The sequence below is a fragment of the Pelobates fuscus genome, chromosome 3 (genome assembly GCF_036172605.1).
Source record: "Pelobates fuscus isolate aPelFus1 chromosome 3, aPelFus1.pri, whole genome shotgun sequence".
Classification (NCBI taxonomy): Eukaryota; Metazoa; Chordata; class Amphibia; order Anura; family Pelobatidae; genus Pelobates; species Pelobates fuscus.
Genome location: NC_086319.1, coordinates 352103381 through 352122494, shown reverse-complemented (window position 1 = coordinate 352122494; position 19114 = coordinate 352103381). Strand labels below are relative to the sequence as shown.

Genomic DNA, 19114 nt, shown 5'->3' with positions numbered 1-19114 from the left:
CGTGTGAATTTTTCCTCGAAGGGAAGATCTATCCCTCCACTACAGCCCTTTGTCCTCTGCACTGCAGCCACGATCCCCATCACACTGTAGCTCCAATGACCCCACATCATTTATCCCCCACACTACTGTCCTTATCACTCCCTCAAAACACACACAGCCTGCCCCAACGCAAAACTGTCCAGCCAAACACACACTACAGGCAGCCCCTATCCCCTGCACACATACAATACTCCCACACACTAACTACATCCCCAATTCCTTGCACACATGCTACAGCCTTAGCTTCCTCCCAAACATACACTGCCTGGCAGAGTGGCTGGCTCAAAAGGAAATGTATAGTTTGACCTAAAGCTGAAACAAAAGCTGAAGCAACTGTTGTTTTTCTTCTCTTGTGTTTTTAAGGATTTTTTTTTCTTAGATGTGTTAGGGGAAGATAACTAGAGGAGGCATGAAAATTGTAGTGGTGTTAGTGATAGTGTAGGGTCCTGCTTAGAAGAGTCAACCTTGTTGTGGTGGCATGTTTCATACTTTTTGGCCAAAAAAAATATTATTTACTCTTAAACAGTGATAGCACTGATGAGGATCTGATTTATAATACACGTTTTACTTTAATATTTTAAGTTGTAATGTTAAAAGAAAATTTTAAAAAATCAGGTGGGTGCAGTTGATAAAAATGGGGTCTCACAGGGCAGGTTCAGGGTGAGCCCTAGGGTCCCAGTCCTTCCGGTATTTAATTTCTGATATTTTAACCAGCCCACTGACTGACCACTGGTGGTGGAGCTATATCCGGTTAGAAAATGGTAAAAAGTTATGCTTTGCAATTTCGTAATGCATTATCTATGTAATAAAAGCTGTGACCAAAGGCAATGCAAGTACTGCTTATGTGACCAAAGGCATTGCCGAAATTACAGCTGAAGCTTGCTTACAAGGAGGTTGTTTACATGGCCTTTGTATGAAATCTGGATTTTTGGATACTCCTGCATGATATTTAAAATGATAAGCAATGCTTTCAAATAAAGAGGACACCACGGAACAAGTGTTAGCCAGGAGATGCACTAAAAATGTTATATAGCATTCAAGCATTTCAAAATGATTCAATTACAGGCTGTTTTACACGTAGTATTTTATTGTTATAAAAACGATAAATGATGCTTTTTCTGTGAAGGTCTTTACCTGAGGCCAACTTACAGCTAAGGGACACTAGACGTGGGTAGACTGAGAGCTGCTATACAAATGGCCAATCTAACTGATGTCTTTAATCTACCTACATCCTGTCCCAATACTTGACTTGAGTCAGTGCAGGCTTTTAGAAACAGGTTCAAATATCTAGTTTCTCAGGCAATGTGCTAAAACATATCTGACTGCTAGGGAATATTAATTCAATATACACCTTTCACCTCCATAATGTATTCTATGTGCTTTTTAGTAACTCTCTAAATGACAATGTTGATTGTATAACTACAAAATCATCTGAGTACCGCTGGGAGGCAATTGCTAAAGAGGTAATTATTTTATTGAAGATACAAGGCATGGCTTCAGTGCATATATACAGGGTATGAGATATCTAGATGGTATTTAAGAAGAAAAACTATCATGTGTGAGACAGCTGTTCAGCCTAAAGAAAACAATCTCTAGTAAATGGGATAGCTGCAATGTTGTCTGTTAAGTAAAACATGGTTTCAAGTTATAGAGTAAAAGATTGAGGGACATTGTGAGCAATTTCTATTTTAAAGAAACTCACAGGGTTATTCACAAAAGTGCTTTCTGATTGTGTACAAAATATTTAATTAGAGCCTATAACCACTTACAATTTGTGTTAATTGCTGCAGCTATAATGAATTATAACACAATGAAGGGGCACCAAGAATCTTCTTACTATATTCCATGCAACCCTGTTTGGATTAATCCATTCAGTTGTGAGATACTACAAATATTTTAGACTTAACAAGTTTGTTAGTAAATGGAGGTGTATGTATGCTTAAGCATACTGCATATAAATAGTTGCTGAGAAATGGAAAAAAGAAAAGATTAGGGACACATGCACAAACACGCACACACCTGCATTTGCACATGCACACACACCTGCACAAACATATATACATTCACACATGCACACACACGCCTGTACAAACATATCTACATTCACACAGAAACACGCACAAATACACCTGCATTCACACATGCACACACACGCCTGCACAAACATATCTACATTCACACAGACACACTCACCTGCATTCACACATGCACACACACGCCTGTACAACATATCTACATTCACACAGAAACACGCACACATACACCTGCATTCACACATGCACACACACGCCTGTACAAACATATCTACATTTACACAGAAACATGCACACATGCACCTGCATTCACACATGCACACACACGCCTGCACAAACATATCTACATTCACACAGGCACATTCTCCTGCATTCACACACATACATACATTGAAACAGCTTAGAGCAGACTCACATTTGAGTTGCAGGTGGGGAAAATGCATACCAAGATCTTGGAAACTGGCTGCAGGGAGTGTTCAGCGCAGCATATGATTGGCTAGGCAGGGGGATTAACTTTGCACACAGCTTGGTAATATAGACTGCCAGATACATCTCTGTATTACAAAGGCAGAGAGAGATAAAAAGATAGTTGCGCACTGCAGAAAATGAAAGTTAGAAATATGTAGACAATGCAGAGGTATATATTATACAACAAAGGATTACTGAGTACGTCTGCAAGCCCAGACAGGTCAGCAGACCGATTTTACTACAATATTCCCAACGTAAAATGCTGTACAAAAAAATCATCTGAACCAAAACCTTGATTTAATGTGCTACAAAAACACCCACATATCTACGTGGCGTTTTTTTCCTATAAAGGAATTATCACATACTTTTGGTGTCTGGCAAAAGCACTGTAAATCTGGAACATAAGGTACCACCAGCTCATACAATATTGGTTACGGTGAATTTAAATGTGTATATCCCGTGATAGGTCCAGTAAGAACTAAAGGACTCAAATCAGCAAGACAGTATTTTCTTGTTGACAGCTTTTTGAGGTATACTTACTTGTATGGGAGGTGAAGCTATGCTCAGTAATATGTTGTTCTTACTTTACCCTATAGCTCATGGGTTTCAGTAATATAATTGCTTGCCATAATTTATAACTTATACTGTGTCTGTTCCTATGTTCCGAAGTGATGATTTTGTGTGAATACAAGTAAAACATATTCTTTACGAGTAGAGAAAACTCAATTAAGAAATCAGTGAGACATAACAGTGTGTCTTAACATGGCCAGCAGATGGTAGAAAAATGAGAGACAGTCAGAAACAAGATTATAGTGTAATGAGAAGGCTGAGACATACACTCTGGAAAATGTTTGTAGTGTGAGTGAAGAGATGATTAAAATATCAGCTTTCTAAAATTTTACTTGTAATATATCTGATAATGTTCGCTTCATTCTCTCACTTTCAAATTCTACTACTTTCCCACACTCTCACTTTTGTTGTTATCCCTCACGCTACTCTTTATACCCCACTTCCTCTAGATTGTAAACTCATTTGAACATGGGCCTCATTAATTTTTTGTTCCCTTTTTCTTATAGTCTATCTCAGCTGCTGTTAAATTCCCAATTTAAAATTGTACAGTTGGCGCTATATAAATGCCAACAATACTAATAATACTTTTTAATTTCTACTAATAATATATATTCTACCAATCCTACATCAAAAGTATTTGTTTATTATTTTGTTGGCAAAACTACATCTAACGTCACTATTTGCCCTCAGCTATTTTCTGACTACTAATTTCACAGATATAACTCCCTGTTCTTACCGAGCAGCCACCACTGGAGACTTCTTGCCGGGGTCCATGCCCGGTATTGATGGCTCCTCTCCCAGTGACCGCGTGTCCTTGTTCAGTAGTTGGAGGCGGGAACTGATTTCCCCAATCACTGACGGTTTTTCTATCTCCACAGGGCCCCCATGGGAAAGGGGCCGGCTCTCCACTGGATCTCCCCACAGCTTAGATCTTCTCTGAAAGAGGTAGCGTGGACGGCCCGCTGCAAGTTGCTGTTGGGCAATGAGCTCACTGTCCGAGGACTGCTTGAGCAGGGGGTCCCTGAAGGTCACGGTGCCCTTCATCAGTTGAGACTTGAGTTTGGGCTTTGGAGGCACTGGTGGCTTCTCGAGTATAAAAGTTTGACCGTCGGCATACGAGGTGTAGGTGTCAGTGGGCTCCCCACTCTCTGAGGATAGAGTGGACATGCTGGACACAGTAGAAATGGTGCTCGTGGTCTCCAGATGGTGGTCACTTGAGCTCCGAGTATCCACTTCTTCCACACCTGAGTCTGTAGCTGACTCTGGGTGGTGGAGTGGAGCATCAGAGGGCTTCCCTGAGGATAGTAACCCGCTGGCTTGCTTGGCAGATGGCACAGCCAAAGTACCAGGCCGAGTCAGCTGGCTGATGGGGGTGCCAGGTTTGGTGACCAGAACTCCATTGGCAAAAGCATCAGGAGGAGGCAAAAGTCCGATTTTAGCCAGCTCTTCTCTAGTTTCCTCATCACTGGAGGACAACATGGCAGGTGGCAAGTTGGCTCCAAAAGGCTCTACCTCCTCTTCTGAGCTTCCTTGACCAAGCGTTTTGTCGGAAGAGGAGCTTGAGGGGGCCTTATCTTCTTTATCTGGGGGCTGTGCAGTCTCTTTCTGGTCAATGGCAGCTGGTGGCTCTTTTACTTTATCCTCAGTTCCATTGCTGGTAGCATGCACCATAATGAGCCCTGCAGTCTTCTGTTGAGAAGTGTCTACAATGCTTAGGATCATAGGCTTCCTCTCTTCCATCCTGCTCTCCGGTCTCTCTGGGCTTTTCTCTGCTCTTCCTTCCCCATCCCTCCTTAGTGGAGCAACCCACTGGCCCTTAACTGGAGCCCCAGAAGGGCTGTAAATTGGAGAGGCAGAACCTTCCAACTCCATTCCCATCTCCCCCTCTTTGGTTTGAATATCCAGGAAGAGTGGAGGTGCTCTGTCTGATTCCGGGCTCCTCACTGGGGTAGGTGTCCTTGGAGGAGGAGGAGAGGGTGCCTGGGCAGACAGTGCACGCTCCCTTGCGGCCAGCGCAAGTGCAAGGGGGGAGTTGGGATCAAGGGGCTTTCCAGTTAGAGGATGGATGAACGTGGAATGAGGGCTACTGTACATAAGAGACTTAAGTGAAGAACCTGGTGATGGCAGGAGAACATCACGACTTCCCAGCAATCTCTCATCAACAGAGCGAGAAGGTTGTAGAGAGGGGAGATCTTGGGAAGGAGGTGTACCCTCTAGTGCTCCGACTGAAAGGAAGAGCGTGGATTTGCGCTTCTCATCGAGCCGTCGCTCACGCTCCTTCATTACTCCAGCTAACGCTGTTGCAAAAGGGCTTCCAAGTGGTTCATGGTGTGCAGTTCCTAGGTCCATCATGCTCTGTCTTGGGCTGCGTCGAGATGGCGAAGGGTCTCTTGAGTAACCACCCGCCATGGCTAATGCTGCTCTCTCCTGGGCATCCTCTACTTGGAGTTGCTTCACAAGTGGGCTCTTCTTGCGCTGTGGCTTCATTGGTGCAAAAAGGCCCATATTGGCATAAGGATTATCAACAATTCGGCTTCTCCTTTTCAGTTTCTCTGGAGGGGTAGGAGAAGGGCCTGGTCGAGGAATACTGGTAGGTTCCACAGGGAGATGGGAGGTATCCTGAAGGATAATCATAGACCGAGCACGTTTTTGACGGTCAGGAGGTGAAATGGCGCGATCCATGCTAAGCAGCTCTGCAGATCCCATTCCATGTGGAAGCCCATGAAGTCTGGCTTCAAAACCTGGTTTAAAGCTGGAATGAACTGTATCATAGCCTCTACCTGGGGGAGGAGGTGGTGAAAAAGCTGGCGGAGGTCCAGTATCAAAATAATATGGGGATGGAGGAGGAGGAGCAGCTTTTTGTGGGGGTGGTGGTATTCCTGGACCTTCTCTTAGAGAATCCTGCATTGAGGTGCTGCGTGGGAAACGTCCATCAAGAAAGGAATCTGATAACTTCTCATCTTCACCTAAGCAAAAAATGCACAGAATTAAAGTTTAAATATATTAATTCAACTATCTAACATATTGTTATATTTGTCATTTTGAGAACTCAGATCTGTAAATATGTGTACAGTATATGACAGATCACTTACCTGTTTCTCTTTATTTCTCTCCCCATCTGTCGCTCTATATTATCTACCTAGATTCTTCTTCCCATTTCTCTATCCCTATCTGTCTCTTACTTGTCTTTCCATATTATGTTCCGATCTGTATCTCCATGTTATTTCCACACCTGTATATCATTTCTCCCCACCTAACTTTCCATTGTATACCACGCCCCCATGTCTCTCCATATTTCCACCCCTCCACCATCTCTATACATATACTTGTGCTGAGCAGGATGTGTCAAGCAGCAATGATCAGACTCTGCATGCCCTATTCACAGTGGCATCCTGAAATATTCCGTCATGATTCCCTTTTATTCCAGAAGTTGTGTCCTTAAGGGGTTAAAGTGCAGGGGCCTAAAGGCGTACCTAGGGTACTGATGCTAGCCATTTATTCTCACTTACAATATTTTCAAATGCTTAGTTTTGAAACGGCAATACACTTTTTTTGCGATATTTGATCTATAACTATCAAAAATGTATAGAAATCCTATTTCCATTTGCAACATTTCCACAATTAAATATAATAAATTAACCTTTTTTGCAGTATTTTCTTCAGCTGCACTTCTTTTGTAAACGGGAATTAAATTTAAAACTGAAAATGTATTTATTTCTTCATTTTCCTATTTTTTTAAAAAATATTTTATTCACAGTACATATTTTGTTCTATATTAAAATAGAGCATCATAAGAAAACACTATCTGTCTTAAACAAATATATAAGTTTAGGTGCACTTAATGAGAAAGACAGAAATTATGGTTAAATATACACATAGCAAAATTGACAATGCATAGAGGTGGATTAACCCCTTAAGGACCAAACTTCTGGAATAAAAGGGAATCATGACATGTCACACATGTCATGTGTCCTTAAGGGGTTAAGGTTGACCAGGACCGTAGGCAGAATGACAGTCTGAGCCCGCCTTCTAAAGCCCTGAACTCTGTTCTGTGAGTGATGTTTGTGTGGTGGCTGAGTGTTGTATGTGTGATGGGGAGACTGAGTGTTGTGTATTGGATTGTGTGTGTTGTTGCTGGGTATTGTGTGTGGATAAGTCAGAGTATTGTGTGTGGGTAGGCTACTTATGTCTGCATGTGCTGGTTGTGTATTGTGTGGCTGAATTTTGTATGTGCAAGTGTCGTACTCAGTGGCGTACACATGACCTATGGGGCCCCGGTGCAAAAATTGATCCGTGGGCCCCCCCCCCCCGCACACTTACTCTGCGCAGGCCGGGGCCGCAACACATGGCGGCGGGCACCTGGTCGCAGGGGTTGCAGGGCTGCGACCGCGGTATGTACACCAGTGCATGCAGATGCACACACACTTAAAGGACCACTACAGACACCCAGATCACATCAGCTCAATGAAGTGGTCTGGGTGTCGGGTCCCTCTAGTTTTAACCCTGCAGCTGAAAGCATAGCAGTTTCAGAGAAACTGCTATGTTTCACTGAGGGTTAATCCAGCCTCTAGTGGCTGTCTCACTGACAGCCGCTAGAGGAGCTTCCGCGATTTTAAGACACTGAACGTCCATAGGAAAGCATTGAGTAATGCTTTCCTATGGGCGGTTTGAATGCGCGCACGGCTCTTGCCGTGCATGCGCATTCGGAGCTGAGCGGCGGAGGGATCCCCAGCGCCAAGGGAGTCCGGCGCTGGAGAAAGGTAAGTGCTGAAGACACACACACACTCTCACAAACAGATGCATACACACTAGCTAACAGACACACACATTTACTGACAGAGACACACTCAGCGACAGACATACATACACACTCACTTACAAAACATACTCTCACTGACAAACACACACTCACTAACAGACATCAGACTCACTAACACAAACACACTCAGTAACAGACACACACAGTAACACACTCAGTAACAGACACACACAGTAACACACTCACTGACACTCACTAGCAGACACACTCACACTAACAAACACACTAACACTCACAGTAACACTAATACACACACACTAACACTCACAGTAACACTAACACACACACTAACACTCAAAGTAACACTAATACACACACACACTAACACTCACAGTAACACTAACACACACACACACAAACACTCACAGTAACACTAACACACACACACACAAACACTAATACACACACACACACACTAACACTAATACACACACACACACTAACACTAATACACACACACACACTAACAATAATACACACACACACACACACACACACTAACACTAATACACACACACTAACGCATTTTTTTTTTTAAATTTAATCCCCCCAGCCTCCTTACCTTTTGGAGTGCTGAGGGGATTCCCTGGGGTCCAGTGGTGCTGCTGGGCTCCTTGGAGGCCGGTCACCCGGCGGGCAGTCAGGCGGGCGGGCAGTCAGGCTGGCCGGTGCGCGAGGGAGCACTCTCCCCTGAGTGCTTCCTCTTCAGCTCCCTCACGCGCCGCGTACTGATACCGGCGCCGGAAGATGACGTCATCTTCCGGCTCCGGTATCAGTGCGGTGCGCGAGGGAGCTGAAGAGGAAGCACTCAGGGGAGAGTGCTCCCTCGCGCACCGGCCAGCCTGACTGCCCGCCGGGTGTAAGCAGGGCCAGCCTCGGGGGGCCCGGAGGTGGCTGGCTCCTGGGGCCCCCAGGAGAAGAGGCTGGCCCAGAGCGTACATACCGGGTCGCAGGGGCGGCCGGGCCCCCTGGCGGGCCGGGCCCGGTCGCAGCCGCGACCCCTGCGACCCTGGTATGTACGCCACTGGTCGTACTATGTTGTGTGTGTGTGTGTGTGTGTGCAAGGGAGTCTGAATGTGGTTGAGTATGGTGTGTGTAGTGGCTGAGTGTTTCTGTGGGGAAGTTTTACTTTTGCACCCCCCTGCTTAGATATGGCAGGAGGTAGTGTTATCCCTTGTGCTCCAGTGGAGGCCACTGTTTGCAGGCACCCTGATGAAGGTCTGTACCAATATAAGGTAAAGATCTCTTTAAAAGCTACCTCAAAATCTCAATTTGAAATAAATGACTCAGAGTGTTCCATCAGGGGACCCAATAGAGATGGAGACCACAAAGCTGCCTCAAGCAGGTAAAGAGGGCCCCCTTACAGCCAGAGCTAGAGCTCCAGACCCGTGTCCGAGTCTGGGTTCCTAGGTGGCTATCTATTTCTCCTTATAGGTAATCTGGCTCTGCCAATACAACCTTAGTCACAAATGTACGAATGCCAGAAAATCCATCCTCAGTTATTAAAGAGCTAAACTTACCTTTACAGACAAGGGTCAACTTAAGCATAGTAGCAGTATCTTTCCCAGCACTTCCTGATTTTTGGTGAGGGCGTCTCCAATCATTGACAGTACACTTTCCTCAGCTATCTTAAGACCCCATGTTTAGTGTAGTTAAAAGGACACATAGGTGTTGGCCTCATTAATAACCTGTCTTTTTTTTTTTTGCATGCTCACATCTTTATAGTTTTTACATTAAACCATGTTTTTGCATTATAGTTAATTGCATACACAATTAAATGTATTGCAGAATGCTGCACTATAAGCCTTCGTCTTTAGCCACACCCACTCACACCAGAAAAATACTTCCTTATCAAATGTATGTACACAGCTCAGCCACTGGCAGTACTGAGTGATATGAACTACACAACAACCTGCATTAGAAGGAGAGGACACCCAGGGAGGCATATGGTAAGGACCTTATGACTGTCTTCAGCCAGGTTGGAATTTCAGAGCATCTCACTCATCTCACTCAGCTGTTGGGGCTGAGCTATGTGCATACATTCGATAAGGAAGTCTTTCTGACATGAGGGGGCATGGCTAATGGTGCAGAATTCTGCAAAACATTTATTTATTTTGTGCATAAACTATTTTAGCATATCAAATATACAACTTTTTAATGTGGCCAAGATCTATCAAATGCATTAAAGTCGTATTAGTGCCTGGAGTGTCCCTTTAATATTACAGTACCTACTGTTCTGTGATTAGCTCACTTTACATACACCAATCACACATCAGTATGAGACATAAATTAATCATCTATAGCATGGGGGGCAGAGCCTGACCTGCAAGACAAACAGTCGCACGTCCACAGGACTCCCGCTATTCTCAGCGGATTTCCTAACGCAAATTGAATTGCACAGCTTGACCACACACCAAACTGCTCTACCTAAGATAGGGGAGAGCTGGTGTACCCCCTAAAACCTGACTTGAGCGATTCCGACATCGGGAGCCAGACATGGCTAACCGCGGCCTGCGGATGGCGGGGATGGGGAGAGACGGCCACTATCCTCGTCCTGACACTAGCAGCGCAAACTCCTCGACAGCCTACCACTCCAGGGAGGCAAACCTGCTCCACGAGACACATGAGCAGGCCTTGAATGAGCACCATCCAGCCATAGAGAAACGGAAAATGGCGGACGCCACGTGCTCTCATATAAGCTGGGACCTCGAAGCTAAAGTGAACAGCCTGTTTGCTGCCTTCTGGAAAAAACTGGAACTTAGACAACAACAGGTCCAGATGCCAGACACGACAGAACACCCACCTTGCAAGCCAACTCCACGATCCAGTGGCAAACCCACGGGGCTCAAGGTAGAGAGGGCCCGAAAATGGTGGACCACACGACTCTGCTCGCAACGTTCACACGCTGCCCATCGAAACACTGCCAGACATCCCAGCACGAGAAAGGCGGCAAACAACACAACAACTAACTTGCCACAACCCGACCGGGCCGCCCCAAAGACCCTACCTCACAACTCAAGCTGGATTCTGAGACCACACAGGAGAGGCTTCAGCGCCTCCATAGCAAGGCCTTACCTTCGACTCATGTATGCGGGGCCCTACCCGGGAAGGCACCAGGGTTCAACAGCGAGACTCTCTGGACAGGGAGGCAGAATACCCCAGCACGGCATTGGATGACCTCAGGACTGAGCACAAGTACCATAGTACCCCAGCAGTGCACCATCGGTACCCACACCATGTGCCCAGATTAACCCAGATTAGCATGTCCCCTTTCCTGTCTTACCACAGCGGGACTCAAAACCTGATCTACCTGGGGGACCTCCCGGGAGAAACACTTCTCAATCACAGTGCCTATAGTTCTCATGCTCATGTCGCAATAGTCAACCCCTCACTAGCACTGTCCTCATGCTTAAGCTTACACTCCATGCTACAGTATAAAAATGTGTTTTCATTGCTATGCCCTGATAAGTTACTGTCTGTTATTATGGTGAATGCAAAAGCAAATGTGACTGTTTATTTTCTTTATGCACGCAAAAATAAAGAATATAAAAAATAAATGTAAAAAAATCATCTATAGCATTACCTCTAGCCACGAATCCAACCATCAATAACCATCACCTTTGAATACATTATTAATTTGTAACTCTCTTTCTACCACAAGTAATTAATAAGGGACCTGTCCGTATCATAAGTCCATTAGTAGACACTATAACTGTGAACTACTTATTAATGACATATTTCAAGATCAAAATATGTTCCTCTTACCAACAGATTTTGTCCTTGACATCCCGTGATGGAGGGAAACATGGGACTTCTCAGTGCTGCGGGACATTCCATGCTGAGGAATCCCCTGTCTCTCTAATAATGACTGTAAAATAAAAGAAAACACAAACAGAACATCAGAAATATTTTAACTACATGAAAGTAAACACACAGAGATTAAGCAGCCTTGCACAAGATCTAAGTGTACAGCAACATGACACTGTTTCAGAACTCACACATTCTTAATAAATAGTATACTGTATACTGAAGATAAACTAATATTACATTATTTCTCAGTCTTACTGTTTAAATAAGGCTGTAATATAGCCTATCTCAGAAATTAATAATGTGTGAAAAGCAATATGATTCTCTGTGGGAAATGGCAATTATATGCTTATTAACCAATTAATTAGATTTCAGATATTAAGTTTACCCCCTGTCCATCATCAACGGACCTACCATCATGCTGTATGTGTAGGAGTTACACTTACAGCTCCAGCCTACATTCTATTCCTATGCACACCTATGCACTCTGCCTGGTTTGAAGAAACTGCTCCAAGCAGGATGGTCTTCCCCAGTTGTCCCTTACATTGTCTTCATTGTCCCATGATTCAGCTGTACTCTGTATATCTGTTCTTATACTACTCTGGCAAAGCACATGTTACAGAATACGTGCTGTGATTACTGTAGCAGAGAGCAGGAGAACTGATTGTAGAGGGGGCTCTTCTATGCTCTCCTTTCCCTCAGTTCTCAGCAAACAGGACTAGGAGGCTAAAGCATAGTCCACCTTGCTGAGAACTGATTGACAGGTGAGATTGGAAACCATACCTTTAAAGAGCACTTTAAGAAAATCTTCACATTTGCTAGCAGTTCTGAGAAGCTGTGTCTGCTATGACAGATACACTTTAATATAACTGGTAATTCACTCCATCCAATACCGCATGATTCTGTCTTTCCATTTTCAATAGCTATTAGGCCTGCACCATGTATATGTGACACTTTTATCAGATTAAAACAGAACTTTGTCATGTTATGTTGAGTGCTTTTAAGCAACTGGCAGGCTATAAGACCAATATAAGAATAAGATGAAGGGGGGGCGGAGCCTGACAGCACAACCGACTAGACGCCATTTTCTGAGCTCCGTGCGCTGAATCATAAAATCCAGCTAATATCTCCACCATCCTGGGGAAACCCGACAAAAGAGTGTCAAACATAGCCACAGCACGCCACCCTGAGTCCGCCGATGCCTTTTTTTCACACCCCGGGCAAGAAAATCCAGACCCGCGGCACCAAGGCCTACCGCGCCATCCGGCACACTCCAGCAGTCTTCGGAGGCCCACTAGACCTAGACTGGGACGACTCCGATCCCGACTACCTAGACCTGCTTACGGGCGGCATGGGGAGAAAATCCCAAAGACAAACTGCGCCCGCAGCCAAGCCACAACACGACATCGGCTACATGCTCCAGCAACCGGCACCAGCAAAAACCCCATCAGTACGGGAGCCCTCACCTGCCCGGGAGCACTCCCTCTCACCGGTACGGATAGTCAGCAAAACCACACAGAAAGGCCCTAATATGTCGGACAAGGGCCCTCCTAGCCCGGATAGTGCGGACTCACCGGCGTCCAAACGGGAGCTGCAAGAAATGTTAACCGGTCTCCAAAATAACCTCAGACGGATGTGGGAGGCAGATCTGGAGGCCCTCAAAATGGAGGTACGGTCAGTCCAGGGCCGCACACAGGCCACTGAGCACAACGTGACAGACCTGCAAAAAGGACTTAAAGAGTTGAACGACAGGGTGCAACACATACAGACTCAACAAGCAGAAACTAGCAGACACTTGTTACTGCTTGATGACAGGAGCAGGAGGAAGAACATAAAGCTAAGGGGAATAACTGAAAACGTACCCCTGGAAGAGCTACCGCACTTCATCAGAAGGTTAGTGGCATCACTACTCCCAGCCAAAGAGGCTAAATACTTCTCCTTTGATGGAGCATACCGAATAGCGAAATCCCCTAAAGCTCCTGCAACCGCGCCGAGAGACATTATACTCAGGTGCCAAACGATGTCCAACAAATTAGCCTTGCTAGCAGCGATGAAAGGAAAGTCACCATACGGCTTTGAGAACTGTAAAATAGCCTTTTTTCAAGATCTTAGTAGAGCCACACTACAGTGGCGCAAAGCCATGCAACCTCTCACACAAGCTCTGCAGAAGGCAGGCCTAACATACAGATGGGCGACGCCGCAAACTATATGGATCACCAAGGGAGAGAAATATTACAAAGCCACAGACCCAGCGGACACTCCTGCGCTCCTAACAGCCCTGGACATACACCCGCAGCAGAGCCCAGCCCAAGGACCACTGGACATGCAGCACCTCATGGACACTGACTCAGACACATCCATCACTGAACACCGGAGAACTGGGGGACCAAAAACCTGAATAGAACAGCGAACCCTAATAGCCCAAGCAGAAGGGGCATTCTTGAGAACTCTATTAGCTTAAAGCTACTCAATGTTTAATGTTTCACGTTTTGAGTTCCACATATTATACTCCACTTTTGACATCCAAATACACTCACATAGACGCCTAATACAGCCGACATCCCCAAGGACACACACACGACGCGCACACAACGCTTAGGAAACTCCCCCCCCCCCACCCTGTACCATCCGCCACGCCAGAGAGGGACTGACTGAGCACTAAAGGGACTTACATAGACAATGAAGACTCAATAGCAACCAGCCCATGGACCAACTCCACCAGACTCCCGACTACCAACCCCCCTACATCACCACATGGAGCCTCAACACACATACACCTCAACGGCACGTCATCCACTTGATTGCATGCATAGTGGGGGATCATTCCCACATAGCACCCATGTCGATACAACATGACAGACCACCAAAACATACAAAAAGTGCAACATACCACGTTGTCTGATTATATGCACAATGTCTACTTATGTCCTGACTTAAATGTACCATATGTTTCAAAAGTCTTTAAAACAATGTGTATACTAACCTGCAAACCTGCACCAAAAATAAAGAATTTAAAAAAAAAAAAAAAAAAAAAGAATAAGATGAAAAAGCAGATAGCATACAAAAAGAAGTGAAGAGACATAGCTTTGTTTTAGAAGAGAAATCAATAGAGCAGGCAAGAAACAATGAGCAGAGAGAGAGGGGATGTTAGTTCTTACACTTATCTCAGCTGGGGTGATGCGTCGGCTTGTTGGTCGCTGTTTCACGGTAGCAGCTCTGGAATCAGCCTCAGCAATCTCTGGTCTCAGTGAAGGATCCGATGCCACCAAAATCTCATCCAGTCGTTCTACAAAGCATATGAAATCAGTTTAGCTTCCTCTATATGACTTTTGCTGTTAATATCAGTAGCTATACATCAAGGAGGTGATTGATTCTAGTTCTCAACAATCATGTATGCAGCACAGGGACCTGTGACTCGATTGGTTAGGTAAGCTGAATCAACATTGTAAATGACACTCAATTGTACTATGAGCAAGAGATACTGTATTTAAACAATTCCTGACAACAGTTATATTAATATTACAATTTGTGAAATACTGACACATTTTAATTGTTTAGTTTGGTGTTTTAGAACCTTTAAAATAACATTGTTTGATTCTGTGTGTCTGCATATTATGTTGACTGTCTCAGGGCGTATAAATTCCAAATTATCTGGGAACCGTCTTAATAGGATTTAGATAGTTAAATATAAAAAAATAAACATGGATTGTGTCTGAGCAGCTCTAGGAATAGCTAAACTGCTGTCTATGTATCTAAAAATACCCATCTTGCCAACCATTATAATGCATAGTCACTAACTTAAAATAGCATTTACTTAATTAAACGCCTACCCCTGGAATGTCTCGCTGAGTGATCACGAAACGGAATAGTTTTTTAAAAATAAAAGTTAAAAATAATGACTCACCAGAATGAACATATTTTGATATAGGTGCTCTAGGATCAAATACCTTTTTTTTTTTTTTACACAGCTCTGTATGGTTGGTAACTAATTAATGTGCAAATTAAGGACTGATACGCGTGGAAATGCAGCATGTGAATGTTTACTATCTGGTGGGCTGTGCGTGTTTATGTGAATGAGCTTATTAAAATCAGGAAATAGATGGTTTGTTAACTAATGGGAATTGTGGAGAATTGTCAAAGGAACTGCAAATTGTAGGTTATATTTGCCAAGAACCAACAACTCTTTTACTTGATCAGCTACTTTGACCCATACTTTGCAATTCCCTGGTGAGTTCACTGCAAAGTCTGATTTAGTGAATGAACCAGAATATAATCTCTCACATCAACTAGGAGATCAATAGAACTGGATGGCATGGGCGACAGCATCAGGAGGATGGAATGAGTGACAGTAAATGACAATCTGTCATCATGAGTACTTATAAACTCACTATTCTTAATCTAAACTTAATCTTAAAGGGACACTATATTCACCAGAACAACTACAGCTACAGGGAACATAGTCCCCCATCTTACAGGCGGAGGGCAAAACAAAGCACACACACAAACACATTACACACCACCAGCAAACATTATACACAGCCAACAAACATCACAAATACTGCATACAGTCACATAATACCTACATTACATAATACATACGGCCAGGGACCTATTGCTGCATTTTTAAATTTTATTTCTATGGTGTTGTTTCACCTTTTTAAAGAAAATAAAATTACTAATATTTTCTACTACTACTCACCTGGAGTCCTGTGTCCCATTGGCTGCTCGACATTTGCAAAGGATACCAGTATCCCCCCACATATCCTGGGGAGGCACCTTTGAATGCTCTTTTATCTCCACTATCTCGTGAGTGCATCCATTTAAAGCGCACTATTCACTGTATATACTGTATTACACTATTGTTTTTTCTTTGTATGTTCCCTCCATAGACTGTACAGCCGTATCCCATTTCTGCTTGTGGTTCTATACATATAAAACGATCGTTTTGGGTGGATAACGATCCTGGGAGGCTACAGATAGATTGGAGTTAAGTAATTTACACGATATTAACACTTAGCAACGGTGTTGTTTTGTTTGTTGCAATCTTAAAGGGACACTATAGTCACCAGAACAACTACAGCTACAGGGAACATAGTCCCCCATCTTACAGGCGGAGGGCAAAACAAAGCACACACACAAACACATTACACACCACCAGCAAACATTATACACAGCCAACAAACATCACAAATACTGCATACAGTCACATAATACCTACATTACATAATACATACGGCCAGCAAACATCACACACACACATACACACGTTACACACAGCAAGCAAACATCACACACTACATGTAGCCAACAAATATCAAACACACATTACAGACAGCTAAAAACATCACAACACACAGCCAGCAAACACCATACACATTACACATGGCCAGCACACACCACATAAACATTACACACAGTTGGTGCACATCACACATAGGCTTCATACACATACAAACATTACACACAGCCTGCACACATTACACAAAATCACCAAACACACACTATGGAGGGGGAGGCAGAGGGTGAGACATTCAGCATTTTTAACAAAACTGAATAATCACAAATTAAATATGAATGAAAAAACGGGGGCAAAAGATTGTGAGTAGCCGATTTTTGTAGTTTATTTTCAGTATTTATTTTCAGTATTTCAGTTATTTATTTTTGCCTTAGTTTTTCCATTTGTATTTAATTCAAGAAAACGCAAAGTTTGCTTAATAATCCTGTCAATATCCAGGGTTCTAGGCAGGAAACTCAGTTTGGGGTACTGCTTTAGTCCCTTGGACAAGAAATGTCGACATCCCTGATAAATATTTGTTTGGTGACAGAGCAGCTTTAACAACTGGTACTCAGTGTGAAAGTTTGAGTGTTTCCCATAGAGTTTAACAGACGTTTCTAAATGCTAAGTCGCACCTTATTTGTAAGGCAGACTGTGAAACTTGCCACCGGCTGCTATCTGAATCAAATCATCCAGGAGTAAAGATAAACGCCTAATACATTCTACTAATTGAAGTGGTCTTGGTACAGAGTCCGAGGTCCCTTAACTCTGCTAAGGTTTCATAAACTGCAATAAATACTTTCCTATGGGGGGGAAGTCATAATCCGAGCGCTGCCATCACTGCGCATGCACGTTAGGTCTCCCCCACCAACAGCTGAGGAGCAGAGGTGGAGTCTGAACCAGCGCTGAGGGACATTGGTGCTGGAATCAGGTAAGTGACAGAAGGGGTCAGAAACTTTGTTTTCCTGGCCCTATAGTTTCCCTTTAAAGGATTACTCCAACCACCATGACCACTTCAGCATTTGAAGTGTTCACAGTGGTAGGAGTCTGGATGTGTTTCAGCTTGAAACATTGCATATCCAGATATCTTTTCAATTGTGTGCTGGGGGCAAGTTTCACCCCAGCACACATGACTTAGGCATGCCAAAAGCTCTGCTCCGGCCTAATGTAATTTCTGTGCATAAAAAACATATGTCTTCAGTGCGCACTGCATGCAGTCAACATGCCTACCTATCCCCTCTGGTGAAATATTTTGGCCCCGCCCTCGCTCCTCCTCTTTTTCCTTCCATCGATTTCCAATGAATTTAACCGGCTCAGAGTGCATGCTTTTGATTGGACTTTGGCACAGCTCCTGTGATGTCAGACAGGGGTCATCAAGAAGCACTGGGAGTTTTGCCCGGCGCTGGGTAAAGGTAAGTAAAACTTACTTTCAAAATACTCTTTGCATTTTTGGGCGGGGGAGTGGGGAGTTGCAACAAAAAAATAATGATAATAGGGCAATATTCTAATTAATTTTTTTTTTAAAAAAAGGGTTGGAGAAGCTAATTAAGTAAGTTAATGGCTGTTTTTTTTTGTTTGATTTCTACCTACTGGAAACGAGCCCTGTGCTTGTATTTTAAACATTAAAAGCACAGCAAATTCCTGTTATTCAATCACAATTCCTTTTTCATCCAGCAAACAAGATACATTTTATCCTGCAAAGGGCAGCTTTCCAGCAAGAAATGCATATTTGAAACAAACTAAAGGTCAAACAACAAAAGGTTATCATATCTAAATGTTACTGGAACAGTAACTTTCTTATTTTGCTTATCACTGGAGGATATTAATAAACAGGTATATGAATTATATTGGATTGAACCTTCCTCGGTCCTGTGTCCAGTAGGTGAACATGGGATACCCAGTTCCCTTGAGCAATAGGCTAGAGGAAGCCAAATGAAAATTAAGAACATTCATGAGCCTCCTCACCCTTTAAAATCACTATAAAACCTACCTGTAATGCAGCAATAGGACAGTCTATGCACTACAGCCTGATCCCCCTCCGGTTAAGTTATCATATCTGATGCTTCTCATAGATAGCATATGTGTGGTAATTGCAGCAACCCA

The 19114-nt window shown here is 43.7% G+C and overlaps 1 protein-coding gene across 2 annotated transcripts in view; it reads right to left on the bottom strand.

Moving 5' to 3' along the window:
- The window catches only part of SHANK3 (SH3 and multiple ankyrin repeat domains 3), a 334590-nt gene that overhangs the window by 13901 nt on the left and 301575 nt on the right, over positions 1-19114 (bottom strand). For both annotated transcript variants that reach the window (XM_063449167.1, XM_063449168.1), the window contains 3 exons: positions 14895-15022; positions 11695-11797; positions 3847-6076 (listed from right to left, as the gene is read on the bottom strand). In XM_063449167.1, coding sequence (XP_063305237.1) covers positions 3847-6076; positions 11695-11797; positions 14895-15022 — 2461 coding nt within the window. The remainder of the gene's footprint in view (positions 1-3846; positions 6077-11694; positions 11798-14894; positions 15023-19114) is intronic.